The sequence below is a fragment of the Aulonocara stuartgranti genome (genome assembly GCF_965226115.1).
Source record: "Aulonocara stuartgranti genome assembly, chromosome: 7".
In the NCBI taxonomy this organism is placed as follows: domain Eukaryota; kingdom Metazoa; phylum Chordata; class Actinopteri; order Cichliformes; family Cichlidae; genus Aulonocara; species Aulonocara stuartgranti.
The window spans coordinates 59382676-59406739 of NC_138945.1; the positions used below are offsets into that span (position 1 = coordinate 59382676).

The following is a 24064-nucleotide window of genomic DNA, read 5'->3' on the forward strand; positions in this document are numbered from 1 at the left end:
CCAATGTGGCGAGCTCAGACAACGAGGAGACGGAGGTGTTGTTTGGTCTTGCTTCCCGTGAGCTAGCCAGGGAGCACAGCCGTTTATTGACATCTGCAGAAGAACACTGTCGCTAGCTAACTGCTCAGCGCGGCAACCGCACAGCCACAACAACAACACACAGGGCGCCCTCTGACCCCGGAAGGACACACCGTCGCAGCGAGAGGGCGTCACCCGTCACTATGGCAACATAAACAAAACATAACTGTACAAACAGAACCCCGAACAGCCCTGACCCGCTACAATATGCTGCTGAGAATATAGCCCAGAAGAAGCGTATAGTATAGCTTTTATTTTGGAAAGAGCCATTTCTCTGTAATAAACTCTCTTTTCCAAAGATGAGTGACTCCTCAATCAGATACAGGTGTTACCGCGCCAGATCCGCGGCCCCGAACCGTAGTAAGGAAACCTCTGGCAGTTACTTGAAGGTTCCGTAACTGACTCGTAGCCGGCAACAGCTTACTATACAGGTCAACTCCGCTAGCAAAAAGATCGAAGGAGGCGTAGGAAACTGCTTCACCGAACTTTATTTCTTCTCTAAGGCACGAACACAGCGTACAGTGGGCTGAAACAGTTTACTCACAGCGAGCATCGCCGACACAACTCTGGCTGTCGAGGGAGTTATTATATTCCTTTTATTTATTTTCTTTCCGTCTCTTCTGTAGCTAACCGTTACTTTTTCCCCTTCTCCGCTCTCTCTCTTCACACACACACACACACACACACACACACACACACACACACACCAGGCAGTCCCGCTACACACATCCCGAATACATTTCCCATCAGGCTTCATCCTTAAAGGGCCATGCCTGTAACACAGGGCTTGCAAAATCGGGCTAGCGATTTTTCCAGTCGGGCTACCAAAATCTATCTCTGCCCTGCCCGTCGGGCTATTGTAGGAAGGAAAAATATATGTCAATGCTTTTGCATTCTTTCGGAAATGTAGCTGGGTAATTATGTCATTGGCATCGGTGAGCCACTGTCAATATGTGACATATTGAAATCGCGTTTGAATTTGCGCTTGTTTTTTCCTTTCACTTTGCAAATATCCAGGTGCCTTCTTTTGGCGCACCGCCGGTCACGACAGGCGGGGGAAAAGTCACTCGGGTCATAACATGGGGTGCCACCATCATCCCACTTCTGACACCAATGTGGCGAGCTCAGACAACGAGGAGACGGAGGTGTTGTTTGGTCTTGCTTCCCGTGAGCTAGCCAGGGAGCACAGCCGTTTATTGACATCTGCAGAAGAACACTGTCGCTAGCTAACTGCTCAGCGCGGCAACCGCACAGCAACAACAACAACAACACACAGGGCGCCCTCTGACCCCGGAAGGACACACCGTCGCAGCAAGAGGGCGTCACCCGTCACTATGGCAACATAAACAAAACATAACTGTACAAACAGAACCCCGAACAGCCCTGACCCGCTACAATATGCTGCTGAGAATATAGCCCAGAAGAAGCGTATAGTATAGCTTTTATTTTGGAAAGAGCCATTTCTCTGTAATAAACTCTCTTTTCCAAAGATGAGTGATTCCTCAATCAGATATATTTATTTTTTTAATTATTTTTGTTTCAGCAACATTAAATTTAAAAACTGTACTTTTGAGTTAAAATATATATTTATAATTTTAATAAATGACAAATTAAAAAGGCATGAACATTTTTTTTGTATCGAAAAAATATCGAACCGTGACACCAAAGTATCGAACCGAACCGAACCGTGAATTTTGTGTATCGTTGCACCCCCATTAGATAGGTATATGTAATTATTATTATGTTGTTATATGTTTTTTCTAAGTACTGTTTAGAATACCAGAATAGGGAGGATGGTGTAGGTTTAAGTTTATTATAAAGGCTTTATGGCTTTTCCTAAAATACCATGGTGGGCCAGTCACTAGTCAAAATGCCCGGGCTGATTTTTTGTCCCAGTCCAGATCCCAAAAGGTATGTGTACACACTCCTTAATTTTATTGTTTTGGGAGGTTCTGTTTTTCTGTTTGTTTGTTTTTGCATGGGTGTGCTGAGATAAGTGTGTAAAGACACGTGGGTTAATCTCCAGAAGATGAACAGCTAATCCCTTGTCAGGGTCTATTAGTTGTCACACATTAATTGCTAATTGAACAAATCCAGCAGGGACGAGCTGTATTGCCAAAGAAAATGTTTAGAATCATTTAAAAATTTCTTAACTATCTCACAGCCTGAAATTTAAATCTATGTATGACCATCCTAGACCTAATGTACTAAACAAAATGATGTTCTTGTTATGCGCTGTAATACTGACAGCTGAGTTTGCCAGACACAATGTCTATAAAGGTGAAGAGTCTCAGAGTATCATACAAATCTCTTGAATTCACTTGGTACCCCAGTCTCTGACCTCATTGTCAGGTTCCTGTCATCTCTAATCTCTTTGGCGTTTTCCTCTTTGGCCAGGTAAGCCACGCCCTCAGCCTTTAGCCTCTGAGCTGGCATTTATCCCCGGACACACATAAGCTGCTGTCTGCTTTTTAATGTATGTGGGGAGGGTGGTGTCAATGTGTGTGTATGTGTGTGTTTTACCTGTTGCTGTCACTTGTTTTTATTTTTGAAAGCGTCACTCTGTCTTTCTTAACCATGTTTGGTGGATTTTTGGGGTTTTGAGACTCAGACATGCCACGTCCATCAGAAGTCAGGAGGATATGCAGACTGACCAACTAGCTTCAGCGGATTTGACAACAACAGGTCAGTCAGCCGAAGTTTATCAAACAGTGTGGATGGCAGATCAATCTTGATCTATAAAACAAACTGTTCAGATGAGTGTGTAAAGGCAGGCTTCTGTGTGTTTATTTTACTTCATATAAATGGTAAAGTTGTTATTTCAGTGGGATGTGCTCACAGATCCAAACAGTTACTCAAGAGCATCGCAGACCCACAGTTAAACTATTTGGTGGTATAGTAAACAAGGTCAAGGTAGAGATGCTTCTAAAAAAAAATTTTTTTTAAATCCAGCGATTCCTTAAGTCTGATTAAAAAAAAATTTGGGAGTTGTTAGTATTTCTGATATAAGACAATGTAATGAGAACACTGATGAATAGTAAAAAAAAAATCTTTAGAAATCCCTGATACAGGAGGCATGTGAGTATTACCAGCACTGACAGAGTAGAGTTAAGATTACATGTCTGCAGATGAACTGGGAATAAAAGTAAGGAAAGCATGTTAGAGAAACATGTAGCTAACTATTACTACTACTATTACTAGTCTGCTCTTTCTGATTGAAGAAACCCCAACTGAAACCCAATTTAAATTTATTAAACTGGATTTATAAGGCAGAGTTGAGTGTATTTGTGTTTGGGTATCATGTCACACTCTTAACCTAAAGAGAATAACTGAATGTGACACACTAATAACAATGACTATGTTTAGTTACTTGTTTTTTGCTCTTTCTCTGCCTTGACTCAGGCAGAACTGGCTCCTGAGTCCTAACCCAGGAATGGCCCTCACTGGACCAACTGCCAGGGCTCCAGTCTGCTTGCTGCTGGTTCTCTTGTATCTTCGCACAGTCACAGGTGCAACCACCTCACAGTCAAGCCAAAAGCTTAAGTTATAGGTCACACTTAATGAAGCTTTAACCCCCCGTCTATGTGTTCAAGTGTGTGTTTGTGTTTGGCACAGGAATGTCAGGCTGGGGTGGATGTTTGGACGGCCAGAATGTATCTGCAGCAATCAAAGAAAACACAGTTTGGGGAGAGATTGTTGCTGAGTTAATGGCTGACACCACAATGGAGGGAGTGCAGTGGAGCCTAATTGGAAAGGATGCACATTGGTTTTTCTTGGATGGAAGCAACATCCGGCTCAACACGTCAGCTGACCGGGTGCTTGACAGAGAGGTAATGGCACTGATAACTGAGCTGTCTACAAGGCAGAAATATTTAGATGTGTAATATACTTTTTGTAGTGGCCTTGAGCCACACTAAGGAAACTGTATTTGGAACAAACACATGTTGAACCTCACTATCTCCTTCTTGGCCCAAACCCAACCTCTCTTACTGTCATCCTCTTACATCATGGCAACTGTTAATGGGTCAGCTAGATTATCTCTCTCTCACACCAAGAAAGTCTTTCAATGTGCTGATCACTCATTTAAAACAAAAAAAATGAGATAAACAACTTCAGAAGGAAGAAGCTATAATATTTATAATACATATAACCCCAACAATCCTGAACTTAATAAACAGAAAGAAATGGGTTGATCTGTGAACAAATGACATGATAGCATCACACAGTTGCTGCAGATTTGTTGATTGTTGTACATCTATGATATGATATGAATCTATCTATGATATGAATCTCCTGTCACACTAAATCCCAAATGTTCTCTGTTGGATAGAGATCTGTTAGCTGTGGAGGCCATTTGAGTGCAGTGAATGCACTTTCATATTCAAAAAACTACATGATTTTAGCTTTGTGACATGGTGCATTATCCCGCTGGAATCAGCCAACAAAAAATGGGTCTGCTGTGGTCATAAAGGGATGGAGTTGGTCAGCAACAATACTCAGGTAGACTGTGATATTTAAACAATGATCTGTTGAAACCGAGGAGACCATATTGTGCCAAGAAAATACCCCCCACACCATCACATCACCATCACTAGCATAAATTACTGGATCCATGGTTTCATGTTGTTTTATATCAAATTCTGAATGTCACAGCAGAAATTGATAATCATCAGATCAGGCAACGTTTTTCCAATTTTCTGTTGTCCAATTTGTTAAAACTGTGCAAACTGTAGTCTCAGCTGACAGATATAGGTGTAGTCTGCTGCTGTAACCATCTGCTTCAAAATCCAGCATGGTCTGCCCATTCTCCTGTGACCTCTGGCATTAATAAGGGATTTTATTTTCTTCTTTTTTATTGTTGACGCCAGACCAGCCCATCTGGCACAGACAACCATGCTGTGTTCAAAATCAATTAAATCACCTTTCTTCCCCATTCTGATGTGATTGGCTGATTAGTTTGTATTTACAGGCAGCACCTAACAAAGTAGTCAATGCATAAATCTCCACATATCTATGTGTTTATTTTAAATATGCAATTGCTGCAGTGAAAGAAATGTTATAATTTCATACTTTATAGCATTAAGTTATCCAAATGCAGGCCAAATCTAAGTTATATATTATATAAATCATTATAGAATGGAAAGACTCTTTACATATTTAATAATCAACTCAAAAACTCAACACAAATCAGCTTAAAAACTATGATTACAACAAGTCTATTCTTTTAAATTGATTTAAAATCCCTTTATACAAATTAATGTTTCATGTTATTAGACAGGTATTGAGTGCTCACATGACTCTTATGTCCTGTTTACTGAATAAAGAGAAATGGCCTAAATTAAGATTTGAAAAATAACCCTGAACATCAACAGAAGTACTAACCAGGCCCAACCCTGCTTAGCTTCTCTATAAGTGTCTTTGATGGACTCTGGTTACAAAGTTTCTGATTTGGAAAGGGACTCCATTTGAAATATGTGGTTTTGACAGCTATGTTTAACAATGTTATCATATCACTGAATGAAAAGCTCTGCCTGTCGCCTCTTGTTTTACATCTTTTAGGCACTGGGACCCATCCTAATAGCTGAATTGACATGTCATGAGGACGGCATCCTTCTGGTACACTGTCTTCCATCATTTTACTCATAATTCCTCTTTGTATCATTCCAGATTCAAAGCTGAATATATGTGTGTCTTTTTGCTGTTATTTTAGAGTGTTTACAGCGTCCTGGTGAAGATTCTTAATGAGAATGATAATTCACCTGTGTTTCCAGAAAACACAGTCCAGACTCTTATTATCAGTGAGGTATAGGGCTTTCAAAAATACCCGCACGCAAATCTCTGCATGTGTATATTACAATAAAAATTCCACTCCTGCTGCCTCAAGTGCTTCTCTGTCTGTCTGTGTTTTCAAGCTGACTGCAGTGAATACTGTGGTATTTACTGTCCAGGCCACAGATGCCGATAATGACAACATCATTTACTCAATTGACCAGGCATCCGTAAGTTGTATTTTTCTACCTTTTAAATAAAAATTGGAAACATAAACAAACAATTTATCATTGTTTATGTATTTGTGTGTATTCCACAGCCTGATGCTGAATATTTCAAAATTGATCTACCAAACAGTGGAGAGGTGGTGCTGGCCAAGCCTCTAGACTATGAGACCAAAACTGTGCTTACTGTCACCATCTATGCCTCAGTATGTACATTTATTTAATTTATATTTCTTTGATTCTAATCACGTGAGTAATTGTGCAAATATATACATATGTTGCTAGATTGTTTTTTATCCCAAAAAATAAAATAAAAATACAATCAAGATTTGATTCACTGGTTCTCCTGATTGTAAGACTGTAAGAAAAGCTTCACTGTATTTCATGCTTCATGACCAGTGTAATATATTTGACTTGTCTTTATTTCAGGAAATGAACACTGCTGAGCACTACAATATCAGCACCAGTACCACCATCACTGTCCAAGATGGAGATGACCAATACCCACAGTTCCTGCCCTGCACGTGGCTTTTCCAGGAGACTAATCAAATCTGCACCAGCCCTGTGTACACGGTCAACGTCACTGAGGGGGAAGAGGTCAGGTGCTAAACCCTCCCTCACAGATGGCACACACATGTCATCAGAGCAACACAGTGCGTGGCTATCAGTCGCTCAGAGTTTGGTAAACTTAAAGCTGACGAAGTCCAAAATGTTAGTTTTAGCAGATCAAAACACCCAAGATAATGCTCTGAGCTTTATTTTCTTAAAAAACAAAATAAAGGATATTACATTTAAAAAATGATGAATTTCCTTTATTTTTTTATTTAGATTCTATCAAAAAATTTTATGTTATCTGGCATTTTTGTAATTCCCTGTCACAGTTCAAACAAGACTCAGATCCAGTGGCTTGGTTACTACTTTATTAGAGCTGATTTGAACAAATATGTATAATATTGCAGGACATTTTGTTGGACTTTTCTCCTGGTCCCATTCATGCAGTGGATGGAGACAGAGGACTCAACTCTTCACTGAGTTACACCATCCTGTCAGGTAAGATAACCAGCAACACAAATCAGTATTTAAAAATGTTCTGTGTTTGTATCTATAACTGGGTTTTTCTGGGTTGCAGGAGATGATGATGAACATTTCACGATGGACAGGCTGACAGGTGAGACGAGGCTCACTCGAGGGGTGAGAGACAGGCTCATAACTCCACTGCTGTGTCTTCAGGTCATGGTAAGGCTCAAACACACTGTAAGTGGCAGGTTTAAAATGTATGACGTCTTCTTCAGTACCAATCTCATTACTGTGGCTTTTTGTCTCTATGTCATTCACCCAGGCATATCAGGATAACGACCCCAGGAAGTATTCTGTTGCTACAGTGTTGGTCCGAGTTCTGGCAGCGAACCAGTTTTCTCCAGAGTTTGACAAGCCTGAATATCGTGGCTTTGTGGTAGCAGGAAAAAGTCCAGCCTCTCTGGTCGATACTTACGGTAGCAAAGCACTAGTGCTACATGTACACGACCAAGATTTTAACCAAGTATGCACTGTGACATGCACAGATACAACCATGCTGCCGATGGTCAGTGCAGTCTGTAATGCGTCACCTTTTTTCTCCACAAACTCACAGGGTTTCAATCCAATGATCTACTTCACGTTCAATCCCACATCCAATCACACAGACATCTATCAAGTCACACAGGAGGGTCTCCTGATAGCCAAGACCAGCGAACTCAAACCAGAACAGGAATATGTTCTGGAGGTGAGCCTCGAAACTGTACAGGCTACAAACCTTATGTTGTGTTACTTACATTTAGCACTTTTTAAACAACCGTTTGAATTGAATCATACATTACAGAGAATTTAAATAAAGTAGTATAAAATAGTTCATATATATTCAATAACATTGTCTTTCTATACTAAAATTGTAGAAACACAGTAAGAACTGGTGGGGGGAAATGTAACCAATATGTAACAATGTAAAATCGATTGGCTAAAATATTACAACCAGTGTCTCCCTGTAGTTACTAATAACATAGGCGAGTTTATATTAGGTCTATGTGAATCATGTTTTCTGTGCTCCACTTGCCCTCTGTCTTCTACGAAAGTCTCATAAAAGATGCATGTAAATAAGATAATGATGCCATTAAAATACTTTGCAGGTTATGGCTGTAGATCAGGAATCAGGTGATGCCACGTTTGCTACCGTAGTTGTGGAGGTGTTACCTGAAGGGCAACCAAGTAAGGTGACCCATCTGCACACTTGTATACACTGCTGATTGCTAATAATCCTGCAGACTAAAACAGCCTCTTCATGTTTTACTTTGTTTGCCCCAGTCCCCTATGGTCCACTGCGAGGTGATCACGTGATCGGCTGCACAGTGGGTAAAGCGTTGTTTCTGAGCATGGTGTTTATGACTGCACTTGGATGTGTCCTGTCTATACTGATGTGGCTGAAGAAGAAACAGAAGGGAAAGAGAGGCCCATTGGAGAGAGGCTGTGTAGCACAAGGCAAACATCCCAATGTCGTAAGATAATTTATGACTAAAATATTTACTAAAATTAAAATTAACATTTTTTATTTGTCTGAATGTGATCCAAAATATTCTGCCATTTACTCCCACAGAGCTTACGATGGTTCCAGCTGGTGAGTGGTCTCTTGTTTGTTTGTTTGTTTGTTTTGTTTTAGAGTTATCTGTATCCTCACCATATTTTTTTCCTGTAGTAAAAACTGCTTGTCCTTTTAATGTTACCTTTATAGCATATTTATCTTCTATCCAAAACCAACTAAGGGATTTAATTACAGTTTTACATCTGAACTCTTCTAATTCTGCTAAAAGTAAATGATCAGGTTTTACAAAACTGAATGAATAATAAAATTCATGTAAATACAAGATACAACTTCCTCACTAGTTCCAAAATTTCCAAACCCATCTCATGGCCTTCATCTGCAGATTTAACTCAAACTTCCTATTACAGAATAACACGCACAAAAGGTGTGGTCAAGAAATGTCACATGGACCCTGCTTGTCGAATCTACTATTTCTAATGTTAAAGTTTATACAGTATTTGAATATTCAGAGTACTTTATAAGTCTGTGAGACTCGAGGGCAATCTGCATATTCAAATAATCTTGCTCAGGATGATTTGCTTGCACCGTCTTTGTATCTCTGTGCAAAAAGTAGCTTTATTCCTCTGTGTGTTGATCTGATGAATGTAATCACTCCTCAGATGAGTCATCATAATACTATGCCACAAACGGAGGAAGTACCCTACAGCAGTGAAGAATATGGAACTTACAATCCTTCCTTCAGCTTTGCTGAAAACCCAGGAATCTACATCCAACAAGGATGTACCCCCTGTCAAGAACCGACCCCACCCACAGATACAGCTGTACCTGACACCAGCTCCATCCCCACTGAAACTGTAACCTTTGACAATAATGTTTCTACACCAACCAACATATCTTGCATTTCGCCCACTTTTACAGCCCCTGCAAATGTGAGCCCAACAGATAAAACTCTGGGTGCTGCTCCACCCAACGAAACCCCTGGTATCCCACCAGAATCAAACCCGGAGTCTATTGAGGAACAATCTAACATCAGCCCAAGCCCTGAAACCGATGACGCTGATACAACTCCACCTGTAACATGCCCGGATATGCAAACAGGCTCCAATGATGATCTTGTTGACCCAACAACTAGCCCCTCCTCTCAATCCAGTATTCCATTCAGTCGTACCCGAATCGCTTCAGCAGAAATTGACAAACCCTTTCGTAAATCTCGCGTGAAGACGCCCTCATATTCGCCTTTATTGTCCACATCCATCCCCAGGCAGACAAGCACACCCCCACCCACCCCAGAGGATGTCCCTTTAAAGGCTACATTGGTACATATAGATACCTCTCCCACTGAGACGCCACCAGAAACACCAGAGCGAACGGCGGTAGCTCTGAGCACAGAGGTGTACCAACCCTCTACGTCACTGGATGAAATAGAATCAGAGCGTCTCGACGGGACAGCAGACAGTAGCAGTCATCCTGAGGAAAGAAGGGCATCGACAAACTCGGTAAACACCCAAGATGACCGCAGGGTGGGGGAGGATGATGATGGTTTTCTGGGAGATGAAGATGCAGACAAGAACAGTGAGGGTGAGTTGGAGTCAGACGAAGAAGAGCTGCTGAGAGTGATGGCTCGTTGTAATCCCATTTTTATCACATTTAGTAAGTGATGTCACTATGATATCGCAGGCGGGTGACAGAAGATGGCGCAGGTAAGACGAAGATGGAGAAATCATGGAGAAACAAAGAAGCACTAAAGGCTGGCTCTGCTGTTCTGAAGGCATAAATGAAGACTGGGTGTATACACAGTGCACTTGAAGGGCCACATCAAAAAAAGGCCTGCATGTGTTTGCACTAATAAGCTACAACATTAAAACCAAAGTGCAATGTTCTCCTTGGAAATCTTGAGTCCTGTTGCTTTGATGGTGCCACTCACCCAAATAGTTGCATAGCTGCAGATTAAGGAAACCTATCCAGTGAGATGGCACTCCCCGGCAGCATGGCCTCCTTAAGCAGAATGATGCTCACAGAGGCTCCCACAAACATGACAAAGAGGTTAAGTTAATGACTTGGACTCTTCACATACTAATCTTACTGAACATCCGTGACGTACTGAAGACCTGGAGTCAATTTTTCTGAATAATGTTTCAGTAACACAAGAGGAACCTCCATGATATTTTGACACATGGTTTGAAAGTTGTAGCTTATTAGTCTATATGTAAAACAACATGTAACGTGTAACATGTAGCATGAAATACACCATGCTGATCCATTCATAACACATACAGTAGTCATAGTCTAAATAAGATAATAAGGATACCATGAAAATGCAATACAAATAAATAACACACTGTTTTAAAACAAATGTAAGCATAAATTGAGATTTTGTTGTCCAAACATTTCACACTAACCAAATATACGAGTTTATCCTGAATATGATGAAATATGTGAAATATACTTCAAAAAGATAAATATACACAAATCTCAGTGAAAAGTGCTGCTAAAATTCCATCCAGACTGAATATGGGGGGTCGGTGGTGTTGCTGTGGGTGTACTAGTCACAAGCAAAACACTTGCTGTAATATCAGAGGACTATGTAAGGCTAACATTTAAATCCACAGGGATAAATGCAGCTCCAGTTTATGTACATGTTGTAACAAAGAGCACAACACATACTTGATAATGATCGTTTATCAGTAATCAGAATGTTCAAAGGGATAATCACAGCAAATGTCTGATTTTCTGGTCACATTCCAGTCAGTGACGTCTTTTTGCAGCTGTTAAAACCCCAGCAGCTGCCATCACATGACACAAGTACAAAATCTACATTTAAAGTCACAGTGCAAAGCACAGCCACATTTGAAAAGCCACTTACCTGTGCATCTAAGGTTCCACAGCGTTATGAATTTTGATGAGAAGAGATTTACACTTATGAATGTACTTACTTACAGCATAAAATTAGTATAAAATATGTGTACATTCATCACGGAACATCAGTTTGAAATCAAAGAGAACAGGGGAGCACATGTTACAACAGGCATGGACACATGTGAAGTTTTAATCTCTCAGTATTTCAAACACTCAGCGCCATCAGTACCCAATCTGTTCATCTACTCTTAAAGGCTCCATTCTGATGGACCTTTTCAGATCTATGTCAACATACACTGCATGTCAGTGGGAAAAAAGCCAAGGAACTTCTGTAGATCTTTATCAAGCTACAGAACCGGAGAAACTATTTCCTGGTAGGAAAATGGCTTCATAAACTGTGATGTGGGGGGGAAAAAAAGAAAGAAAAAAAAATTCTACAACCACAGGGACTGTTCCTACAGTTAGCTATACTGAATGCTCTTTTAATTTAATTACAGAAGCTACTCGAGCACAGGAAGCAAGCTTTGAATTTTCCAAACAGTATTTTAAGGACTTACTTGCTTTTTCTGATTTGACAGGACAAAACTGAACTCATTAGAAAGAACTGCAAGCACAGCATCAGGCAAACACTCATAAACTGGTTGATGCAATCTCTACAGTGAAAAACGCTGGTGGCAGCCTCATGCTATTGGGCTACTTCAGAAATAAAGGCAGGTCAGAATTGGCCATAGTTTAACTTTCAGCATAGCGGGTCTAAAGATACGGTTTCAGTTTTCGTTGTTAAAGGCCACTGACAGATGGTTATAGACACTAGAAATCTAAAGATACAAAAGGTGAAAGGTTGTGCATACTACTGATTCTTCCTTTAATAAGTTTGTCAGTGTAGCAGGCAGCACTCAGTCTTGAATATTCTGCAGATGAATCCTGTTCTTCTCACATTTTTGTACATCAAAGCAGAATAAAAAAAAAAAAAAACATTTTTCTGTAAAAACTTAAAGGTTAAGGCTCCTAATGAATAGCATCAGGTAAGTGAATGTGAATCTAAAGATCACAAAGACCTCAAAAGAAAAGAGCTTCTGAATAAATTGTTAATATTCATCACGCCCTATTCTGAATAGTTTGTGACTTCGCCGCATTCATTAAATACTGTGTGCATTCAGCTCAGTTCTGACACTTTTGTATATAAAAACACCAACATTGGTATTATAGTGAAAGGGAAAATGAATGTCTGAAAAAGAAGGTGGAAGGAAGACAACAAGCAGGTCAACATTCTGAACTGTGTTTTTCCTTCACTGTTAATACGAGCACTGATATTTTTCAGCTTCCACTTAATATGATGAAATGTTTTATAAGATTATTTATTAGGAATGTGAAGTTTGTAGAAGACAGTAACTGAGCAATTGGTATGTTTAGCTTTCCAGAGAATAGCTGTTATACAGCAGAAAGCTTCTGACAGCTTAACCAACACAAAAGAATAAAGAAACCAAAACACTCCTTTTTTAATTTTTTATTGAGACTTTGTTCTCAATCACAAAAACTGGACCTGATTGTTAGAGTGCTCACTTTGCTGAACAACTCATTTATAGTAAAGTCACTAGTGAAAGGCTGTTGCTGCAGTGAGCTTGTAAAAAAAAGTCATATAATACCATAAAAATTATTAACAGTGGTTATAAATGCTAGTAGTGATAGTACAAACATGACAAACATATCTGGGAAAGAAATGTTGAAACGTCATTTTTTTCTAAACTAAATTGCTTACAAAACAGGACAAAGATTTTGGTTGGCACACAAATTAGTTCAGCTGAATCAAACAAAACTGTAACAATAAAAAGCAAAAAAAACAAGTCATCAAGAATACAAGTAAATATGTACACACGGATTCACATGCACGCACACGCACTCACACTAATGAGGTGATGAGATAGAAGAAAGGAGGCAGCATTGAGGACGAAGCATCCATCAGTCCCTAAATTCATCTGTATTCCTTCAGCTAACACGAAGCACGTCGGTTGGGATGTGCAGATTTTGTTAACGTGGAAGGTTTAGGCCCAGCTTAGCAAACAAAGCCTGGTCCAACTGATGATACTGTATTGCACTCGACCAAATGGTCTCCATTGCCACTGGAATTCAACATATACCTCCTTGTTACAAACAGCTGTTACTCCAGCATCACAATAATATGAAGAAATGAAAAACAAAGTACAAGTAAAGTTTAGTTTGAGCCCAATTACAGAGCAATGGTACAAATTCTGCTTTTTGCTTCAGTCTAATGCACTACAGAATGACATGCTGTGACAAGCTGCTCTGTAGGCTACAAACTAAAACTCTGTTCCATGAAGCATTTTGCAACAAATCAAGGCTATGCAAAGAAACTGTCTTCTCAAAGAAAATAATATCTGATTTGTCCTTTACCTGACATGGGCAAAAAAAAAGGTAGTGTATGGAAGCAGAGCAAAGGCCGGCATTATATATCCCAATCTGAGGCATTGCTTAACATGAGCTCACACTGGCCGATGGTGTGCAAGTTGCTTAGAATGTTAGTGTGTGTGTATGCAATGGGACACATTCAAGAAATCAAATAAATTATTGTCTGTGGCGTTCGATTAGGCAAGCTCATCTTGTTTAAAAAACACTCCACGGCTAAAAGGTGGCACACAAGAAGAGCACACAGTCTTTGGAGGCAGGCGGATTTTAGAACTCATCGTGTCGAGTCAGCGCCTCCCCGAAGTCGGTCGCCTGGCTGCCCACGAACAGGTCATACTTATCCACAATTTCGGCTTTGGTGAGATGGCCATCCTGACAAAAGAAACACAAGAAACCATCTGCTATAGGCATTCAGTTTGTCCTATATGTTTGAACTAACACAATGGTCTGCCTTTCAAGCTATTTTAAAGGCCTCCAATTGAGTTTTGATTACAGATACACCAGTATTTTCTGAACACTGGTATGAGCTGATCAGGATCTTGCTGACTGGTCTGGTCTCGACTAGTGTTTGGGATCACATTTAACAATTTACTAGGTCAAGTCAATTTTGCTACATATTCAAAAACTTAAAAATGTTATAACCAGTGTGGGCATGAGTCCACTTTCACTTTCTATACCTAAACTCACGGTGCAGATAAAAGTAAAGTCACAAGGAACAAAATGAAAGAAATAAGTAATTTTGACATTTTACAGTACTCACTTTGTCTGCATCAGACTCATAGACCAGATGCTTGGCCTCAGCCTCAGCGTGGTCATAGTCACTGGGCAGGATCCAGTCTCTGGTCTCCTCCTTGTCCATCTTCCCGTCCTTATTTTTGTCTCTGAATTCAGTAAACTGCTCCCTCTCAGTCTTCACCCACTCAGGTTCTGAGGTGTCTCCCTCCTGGTTGTACATGTCACCTAGACCACAAACAGACAGGAACACATTGACTGATGAAGCAAGTGCTAGAAATGCAACGTGGCCTATAAAATATAATAAAACTTAATATGTGTGTTGGTTTGCGTCCTCCAATCACCAAAGATCGTGTGGTACAAACTAATAATGATGCTGGTAGGCTGTCAGAACTCACCTATGTACTCATCCAGGTCAATTAAGCCATCTCCATTCTTGTCAATGTCTTCCATAGTTTCCTTAAAAAAAAAGAAGAAGAAAAAAAAGTACATAGTGAGAAAGGATAAGGAAGATATCCAGTTGGTCTCAGTATGTAGCACCTTTGTGAGTGTGTCTCTCACCAGCACTACGATGTCTTTCATGTGGTCATACTCCTCAGGGTGAAGGAAGGCTGTAAACTCCTCCTTGTTAGCTTTCATGTCATTGTCCTGGTCAGCCATTTTGAATCTCCTCTCATCACGAGCCATCATCTGCCTGTAGCTGAAGCCATCTTCAGGGTCGGGATCATCTGCGAGTCAGAAGACACAGCATTTTTCAGTGTGAGTCCAAGAGTGGCAAAGTACATTTGTCTATAAAAATAAAGCTAACGTATGAAACGAAAACTGTCTGCCTCTGTACCCAGAATGTATCCATAAGTGGCATTCTTGTATTCCTCCCATGACACCACGTTATCCCCGTTGAGGTCATGACTCTTCCACTGTCGATCCACATCATCATAGATCCACCTCTTCTGTGCGTGCTTGATCCACTTCTTCATTTCCTCAACAGTCACGTAACCATCTTTATCCTCATCTATACGCTCAACCAACATGCTGGAAAGAAAGAGCAGAAAAATTAGAAAAGGTTCATTTTTTCCCCCCCTAAAGTTTTGTCATCTCAGATAAGCATGATCAAAACAAAATGTACCACAAGAATTACTTTTTCAACCAATTTTGGGATTCATTTGTATCTGCATAATTCCTCAAAGTATTCAGGTAATTACAAACATCCCCCAATGACTTTAAAAAAAAAAGCAGAAGACAGTGTTGTTACCCGAGCCTCTCCTTGCTCTCTTCTGGTGTGAGCTGGTCAAAAGTCTTAGCCTCTTCCTGTCCCAGAAAGGCTTCATGGTCATAGTCAAAGTTCTCAGTATCATCGTGCTCTCGGCTGCTGAGAGGTTCATCGTGGTGCACACGGTCCTTCTTGTCTGTGGGTTTGCTGGTGGCGTAAACCACGCAGAGAGCAAAACACATGATGAGTGGCCGCAGCTCCATCCTGTGCACGTACAAGCACCGTCTAGAGCAGGAGTTTGGAGGGGAGAAAAAAAGTCACCAAAAAGCCATTGTCATCCTCCTAAACCCATTTCTTTATCATGGCATGAAAGCATGCAGTCAGTACTAATCCTGTCTTTTGATTTCATTCATTCATTGCTGGTTGCCAGTATATGACTCAAAGGGCAGCCAAATACCACGAGTACTGCTAATCTTTCACAGCTTATGCAATACTTTATTTGTTCTACTGCTGCTTTCTGGAAGCTGGTGTTCCACACATTGTTATTACCATAATCTACTCGACAGTTCCCAGCATATTACACAGTCACTCCACACAAAGTATTAAACCAAAACATGTTAATGGAGCATGTTTATTGTCTTTTACTGTACGGCGTAAAGCTTGGTATACTTAATAAACTGGCAATTGAGTACAGATTTCTCTTCAAAACATGCTGCATGATCTTTTGCTCCAAACATCCACAGATTTGAGCTTTAAAGCAAACTTATGAGATTAAGCTACCTGTTCACATATCTAAAAGACCTTTGTAAGTTTACCTGGCAAAAACACACCTAATAACGGTTTTACAGAATTGCCGGGTTGCTATCCCATATATTCTAATTTTTGGTCATTTTATCATCCTGTGATCAAAAAAAGCTCACCATTATACTGGCTTTAGCGTGGCAAGTGATATAATCTTTTTTTTTTTATCTCGACAACTTAAATCTTGCCTTTTTTGTATTAAAGTTAGAAGCAACAGTTTGTGACCGTTATTTCTAAGACCGTTACCATCCATACCAAGGTGAGGCATTAATAGCAGACTGGCTAACCCAGGATACCGCTAGTTTTCCCCCCTATTAGTCTTGCAATTTAAAGCGCTCAATGCGGATAAGTCAGCACCATCATAACGGACCACTTTAAGTCACTATTGGAGAAATACACTCTATTTCTTTTAGAGATTTTACCCAATTTATTTTGAGTACTCACCGGTTTCTTCTGCAAAGTTCGTCGCTGTAGCCTTACGTCCGCCCCTCGGAAACACACCCATGCACTTCCTGTGCTAGAACAAAAATCAACCAATCAGGTTACGAGAAGCCGAATGCGATGTCGCTTGTTCATTGGTCCACTTCAAGAGAGCATCGTTGATTGGATTGGCCAAGAACCGCCACGTCCTCAAAGGCGACAAAACACACTTCATTCATAAATGCCACTGTCAAAAAAGCTACAAAACCATCACATTTTGCCTAAACATGTCGCTTATTATTTAAATAAATAAATACATTAATTATATATTTTTGTATAGTATTAATGTTGTTACATTTTATTGATTCCAAGGGGAAATTCATTTGTCAAAGACAGAGGCTACAAAAATGAAGAGAAGCTTGGCTAATACATATTCAGACGCATAAAAGAAGCAGTCACATAAACAAGCACAAGTAAATAGAAGTCGGTTTTTTTCGGCTTTTTTATTTGTTTAAAAAATAAACAATTTTCTACAATTATACAATCCACAATTATAAACTTGCTAAGTGTAGCCAAAAAGAAATGAAAAAGAACAAAATGCAATAAGGCCTGCAATTACAAAAAAACAAAACAAAAAAAACCCTCAACCCAGTGAGAGCAACTATTTAATCAAAAATATGAAACCACTCATTTTTACCACTATATATTGTCATCAGAGTATCCAACTATCCATTTTTTTCTCCACTTTTTGAAAACAGGGTCGTGGGATGCTTGAGCATATCCCAGTTTATAATGGAGGCCAGAGACTCTGTGGAGAGTTCACGAGTGCATCACAAAGCCAACAGACAACCATTAAAACTTGCATTCAAACCTACAGCCAATTAGGATCACCTAACATACACTTTGGATGGTGGGAGAAAACCGGAGCACCTGGTTAGAACCCACACAGGCAGAAAGATTCAAACATAGGACCTTCTTGCTGTGAAGCAACAGTGCTCTTCCAACTCTTAGTGCCATCCAAATAGTAGATTTGATCAGAAATATGAAAGCCATTATATTTTAAATCATATACCCCTCTGAATTCTTTATATGTTTATGTAGCTCATTGGAGAAATAGCAATTTATACTGCCTGTTTTGTCTTCCTTTGCTCAGGAATTTTCATTATTGTAAATTCTAAGCTGACCCAGTATCTGTATGTCCATCCTATGAAGATATGATGAGAATTAATATACATGACAACCTATGACAAATTCAGTTTTTTATTCGGGTGTGATTTAACTACATTCATGTTTTGCATAAAATATTTAACAACTTATGCATGACATTTGCCGACATAGAGGCTTAGTATAAAAAAGGCAACAATTACACATTGTGTAAAAATAACAGTAACTCAAACATGTCTCCTGGTTAGCTCTGAAGTGTAATCTAACTGGCATGAGTTTGTTTTTCTTACAGAGTCTCTCAGAGCCATAAAAATTAAAGTGTTTTATGTAACAATGGGAGCTTATGGCACAGCAAAGTCTCTATATCTCAGCCAACTGCTGAGTTATCCAAATCTGCATTGTCCCCATCTTCTTCTGTCTTGTCGCGCAGGTTAACATTTTCTCCTTGACTGGATTCACAGGTTGTGTCCATCTGTTTCCCACCATCACAGCTTCCTGTAAGACAGACATATTTGGGTTTTTAGCATTTTATTTTCCAAAGTTGATTCTTTATCAAACTGCAGATAAAACTGCAGGTTGTGCTGATTAACTCCTAAAAGTATACAGAGTTGTATCAACAATGTTAGACGTGATCATCTATGTTGCACTGCACTGAATTTGGGCAATCAGGCTGACCTGTGCTTGCTTCACCCTCTTTCTTCTCTGTGAGAAAGATTCGTTGCATTTTCAGTTTCTTCGCTGTGTGGCATAAGTACTTCAGATCTAGACCACCAACTCCTTTTCCTGCAGACAAAAACAAACAAATAAAAAAAAAACCCCAACTTAAGTACTTAAGTAAAACCACTGAAAAAGTTGTAGTAAATTGGTACCTTTTCCTGGTGTCTCCTCAAACAGCACACAAGTTCCCAAAGCATCTTTAAAGAGGCAAAGATAACAAAGATTTAAAAAACAACAAAAAACTTCACAGACAATCAGCCAGCGGTACCCACATGCTCATCTATTAATGGCTTATATTTCCAGAACAAACAATCTGTAATAGTTAATCAGATATCAGACTAGAAATGACTCTTTGGAACTAAGAAAGGACATCAACATGAATAAGTATCCTCGCAGGATGCAAACACAGCAGGTAAAAGCAGTTTGAATCTTTTTCATTTTGCAAGATTTCTCACCTTCATATTCTCCTGCAAACACATACGGTCCAACTTGCATCATGGGTCTGTCGCTGTCAATGTCCTTACACACAAAAGAGAAAAGTAGATTTATGAAGCTACACTGGAAGCAATTAGGTTTCTCTTTTCTCAGTACAACAGAATATGCTTCAAACTCACCAGTATCTTGCATGTGCCCCCACTCTTGGTCAGAAAGTCATTGTTGATTATACCAGAGAGCTCCACCACAACAATCTGCTCCTAAACAGAGCAAAATTATTGATGCTTTAGAAAACATAAAAGTGCATTAGAAAAACAGACTCCCCTGAGAGTTATTTTTCTTTACGTGTTCGTGTTAATTATTAAATACAAAAATACACAAAAGTCAAATTATCTGGTGTGATGATTGTCCCTTAAACCAGCACTTGGGAAATGTTACGCTATCAAACGGCTCTGTATCCTCATGTGCAGTTGAGCTAATGCGGTAGCTTCAGGGGGCTACATCGAATGGGAACTACTAGTAAATTGGTGGCATTTCATACCTCCTCTTCCCATTCGTCTTCCATGCTGAAATTCCTGTAATGAAAAAAAATATTGTAGGTTATAATTTATGTTTAATTAAGAAAATATATCGAGCTAAACCGCTACTCACTGGCTTAGTAATGTTTTGACAATTTCCGCGAATGTACGGTGGCCGAGAAGAGCCTTTCCAGCGTGTTTTGCCGGGTAGCGCTCAGTTACAAGTCCGTCCATCGAGGGGCGGTGTTGCTCAGTTTTGCAGGTAAATTTCAGAGCGGAGCTATTTAATGAGAACTGGAAATTTAATGATCAGGACTTAAATCTGTCTGTTTGTCTGTGTCTTCTGCCAACAGCTGAGAACTCTGAATCTAAATATTGGCTACCTGTAGGCATACTCATGACCTCCATCTGCCATTAGTGTTATTAATGCCCTCCTGTTTTGAGGCCATGGTCGACATGGTGATGAGATGAGATCAGGTGAGATGAGATGGAATAAGATGATACATTTTATTGATCCCCAAGGGGAAATCCATCTGTCAAAGACAGGGGCATAAAAAAATGAAAAGAAACTCAGATCTCACACATATTCAAAAACATAAAAGAAACAGCCACACAAACAAACACAGTTAAATTAAGAATAAAAGTGGAGTGATATTAAGAACTAAATGAAACACTGGAGGTTTGTGACGTCAACAAATGCTGCAACCCCTCAGGAAAAACATGAGCATCTCAGTGTTTTTAGGTTACTGTGCAGAAGTGAATGGAGGCATACTAATACAAACGCTTCAGAAGCAAACATCGAGCTGAAAGTGTGCTGTCCAAAATCATTTATATGATTAAAGTAAGAAATATAAAAATGCTCAGAAACTGCACCTAATAGCCATATTAATTTGCGGACTGTGCTCAGTTGGAAAAGGACAAATGCTCACCAGTGGAACCACGAAGCCTAAAAGCTGAAATGTTGTTGTTGTTTTTAACACATCTGCCATTCAGTTGACTCTGACTTCTTTTGTATATTTTTGTCCTTAGAATGCTCACCTGGATTTAATTTTGTTGTAACATAATCATAATGAATATTATATGTATTTGATAATTACAATACATTTGACGTGCCTGAAATATATAACAATATTTAATAGCCAAAAAGGGGGAAAAATGATACTCATTGATCTCTATGGGAAAATCTCTTTTTCCTGGCTACCCTCTGCTCTGGGGTCAGAGATCAGGGTCAGCTGAGGGTCAGCATTATCGATGCTGGTTGGGTTTCATCATTCCACTTAGGGTGTCTAAAGAGGACTTCTTTTTTCTCACAGAGTCCTCCATTTTAACTCCTTGTGCCTATATACTATCAAAACAGCTGCAGAAAATAGAAAAATGTGAAATAAATTTGTGCAAATCTACTCAATTAACTATAAGTGACAAATAGCTCCTTACACATTAGCAATATTAGGTCATTATTTGGGTAAATACATTTTTGAATTTTGTTTTTCACAAATCCTCTTCCACTGAAAGCCAGGTTAACATCGACTAAGAGAAGTGTAGTAATTGTTAACTTGTTTTAAGTCGGCACATCGGCTGGTGTTGGGGCATTAATAGTAGATTTAGGGAATCTTAGGAAGTCTGGGGATTAGATAGCCTACTATATTTAATCGCACAGAAACTTCACCCCTGCAAAATCCTTATTTTTAATTTTTGTTTGCATTTATCATCTATACTGATTTACTCTGGAAGAAAATGACTAAGTTTGTTCAGGTCTGTTATACAAAACTAACAATTCATTGTGAGGCCTATTTTATTACTGTAATATTTTGTAGCAGAAACCTAAATTTTTGTTTTTTGTAAGTTGCTGAGAAATACAATTTTTCTCAACAATATCCATCCAAGTTTCATGAATCTGATCAAGTCTCTTTTTAGTGAAGTTGTTCATGCACCAAGAGTGTTTTCCGTCTATAAATACCTGTGCAACTGGAAAGGAGACTGAAGCTGGCTGAACCTCACCCTTAGAGAGAAAAAAACAACAAGATTTTGAATCAAAATCAGGCAAAGCAAATTAAAGCGGGGTGGGGGTGCAAATCTCCCATGTGCCTTCTCCCTCCCCGTTTCTGGCCTATCATCTATCTCTGGACCATGGTAGGGGTTGTCATGTCGACCAGCCTACTAGTTACTATGACAACGGCTCAAGGGGAAGCTCTTGCTAGGGAGGTTATTGCCTCCTTGGGGATGTAAGAAGGACAGGGGGAATGTGAGCGCAGACAAAGAGACACCCAAAAAGGCAGGAGTGAAAGGTGAGGTCAAGCCAGAGTGTGTTGACTGGAAGTGTGTCTGCATATGAGGCAGTTTACATTTATAATCCCACAGTACGGGACAGAGTGCGTGAAGGACTAAATCAGTGTTGTCCCACTGAGCCTTTGGATGTAGTACAAAGTTTCCTCTCTCTTGGAAGAGGCCCGAGCCTGTCCATACATGATGCATTACACTTCCTTCTCAGTGCCATACCCTGGGGCAGAAAGGGGCGGAGGTAAGTGAGGGAGTGACATTAAGGACCCTCCAAGGTGTCAGATGGGTCCCCAGCTTCCCCCCATATTTTGTCATATAAATGTCATAAAGACAAGTTTGGAGTTGTGGAGCTTTTGCTGTTCCTTCTGCCTGGGGGGTATCACAATGGTTAATTGCCCCATTAGTACTGACAGGGTAAATTGGTGGAAGGGCTAACTATATATTACAGTGAAAACAACAAACCCCTGGCATACACCTGAGGGCATGGGAAGCTTGGCACATTTAACATTACAGCCTGTGCATACTTGAGTGTTTAGGCAAAAGATGGGATGAGTGTGAATTTTGAATGTACAATCACACCAGTTTTAATACATTATTACAACTCTACACTTATATCTATGGAAATGAACTCAGTGGCAGTCACAGAGAGCGGCGCTGCTTTCGTCTGTGCTGGATCGACGTACGTTCAAACCGATGAGGAAAAATATTCTATTTTTTTCTATTTTAAAAAAACCTTTTAGATGAGGATCGCTGTTGAGGTGGATTGTGCCCAAAAGCATACAGACATGTTCTCCTCACACCGAGACAGACATCAAATGTGTTCGCCCGCCTTTCTGTTTTAATGAAAAACACTTGCAAATTCAATGCAAATGAAAATCTATATTGATAAGCAATACCAGTAATAACAAAGATCATTTGAAGGCCTTGGAGTCATTACACAAGTCTAAGGTTTGGGAAATTTGACTAAATTCAAATGGGCTATGTATCTGAAAATGTCAGGGAAACATATTTCCCTTGTATGTTTTGTTCTTACAGGTTACTCTGTTACATTTATAAGAAACAAACATCTGACAAACTAAAATCAGTAAAAACATGAATGTGTATGAGCAAACAGAAACATTTCCAAACAGCATATAGCCACATTGCAAAAGCTTCAATTAACATTTTATCTCTCTCTCTCTCTCTCTCTCTCTCTCGCTCTCTCTCTCTCTCTCACACACACACACACACACACACACACACACACACACACACACACACACACACACACACACAATGTCTGGCCTAACGTTATGAAATGATAAAATAGTATACTGTCACGAACAAATTGCAGAAAATCCATGCTGGCACTAAAACAACTGATCCATCCACGATTTTGCTGGAGCTCATTCCAGCTGTGATAGGGTGAGAGGCGGACTTCACGTTGGACAGGTCGCCAGTCTATTCAGGGCCAACAGATAAAGACACAACAATTCACACCTGCGATCAATTTGGAATCACCAGTTAACCTAACACGCATGTTATTAACCATGGAGACACGAGGGGAACATGCAAACCACACATAAAAAGGCCCCAGCAGGTCGGTGGATTCAAACCCAGGACCTTCACGCTGTGAGGCCACGATGCACACCACACACAACAGATCTGTCACTGGTTTTTTTTTATTATTTCTATTGTGTGTGTGTGTATATATATATATATATATATATATATACACACACACACACACACACTATCACGTCTTTTTTCAGGTTTTCGAGATTTTCATAAACAATTACTAGATGTACCAAACGAAGGCCATTTTTTTAGCAATATCTTAAGTGACCAATCGAGGACAACCAAGAGAATCACAAATAAAATGTCAGTG

General features: G+C 39.7%; 3 protein-coding genes and 1 long non-coding RNA gene across 4 annotated transcripts; 1 reads left to right on the forward strand and 3 right to left on the reverse strand.

The window, feature by feature from the left end:
• Positions 1 to 417: 417 nt before the first annotated feature.
• On the reverse strand, positions 418 to 1043 carry LOC309711962. Its single transcript, XR_014278143.1, has 2 exons — positions 778 to 1043; positions 418 to 731 (listed from the first exon to the last, which is right to left on the reverse strand). It is a non-coding gene; the product is annotated as an uncharacterized lncRNA (long non-coding RNA).
• A 1340-nt stretch (positions 1044 to 2383) lies between these two features.
• On the forward strand, positions 2384 to 10996 carry LOC309711960 (uncharacterized protein). Its single transcript, XM_082542538.1, has 16 exons — positions 2384 to 2763; positions 3481 to 3587; positions 3694 to 3908; positions 5638 to 5694; positions 5789 to 5881; positions 5991 to 6077; positions 6167 to 6277; positions 6501 to 6668; positions 7031 to 7121; positions 7201 to 7307; positions 7411 to 7611; positions 7702 to 7833; positions 8234 to 8312; positions 8409 to 8599; positions 8698 to 8718; positions 9303 to 10996. Exons 2-16 carry the CDS (start codon positions 3512 to 3514, stop codon positions 10299 to 10301), a joined length of 2628 nt encoding a protein of 875 aa, XP_082398664.1. The 5' UTR covers positions 2384 to 2763; positions 3481 to 3511; the 3' UTR covers positions 10302 to 10996.
• Positions 10997 to 12991: 1995 nt separating this feature from the next.
• calub (calumenin b) lies at positions 12992 to 17181 on the reverse strand. Its single transcript, XM_082542539.1, has 7 exons — positions 17111 to 17181; positions 15908 to 16150; positions 15494 to 15687; positions 15217 to 15383; positions 15054 to 15114; positions 14684 to 14883; positions 12992 to 14295 (listed from the first exon to the last, which is right to left on the reverse strand). The coding sequence occupies exons 2-7, from the start codon at positions 16126 to 16128 to the stop codon at positions 14191 to 14193; spliced, it is 948 nt and encodes a 315-aa protein (XP_082398665.1). The 5' UTR covers positions 16129 to 16150; positions 17111 to 17181; the 3' UTR covers positions 12992 to 14190.
• A 1149-nt stretch (positions 17182 to 18330) lies between these two features.
• Positions 18331 to 23684, reverse strand: gtf3c6 (general transcription factor IIIC, polypeptide 6, alpha). The gene is made up of 10 exons (XM_082539862.1): positions 23522 to 23684; positions 21878 to 21919; positions 20304 to 20453; positions 20054 to 20200; positions 19944 to 19977; positions 19582 to 19662; positions 19423 to 19486; positions 19120 to 19164; positions 18926 to 19033; positions 18331 to 18745 (listed from the first exon to the last, which is right to left on the reverse strand). Exons 1-10 carry the CDS (start codon positions 23584 to 23586, stop codon positions 18618 to 18620), a joined length of 864 nt encoding a protein of 287 aa, XP_082395988.1. The 5' UTR covers positions 23587 to 23684; the 3' UTR covers positions 18331 to 18617.
• Between the last annotated feature and the right edge of the window lie 380 nt (positions 23685 to 24064).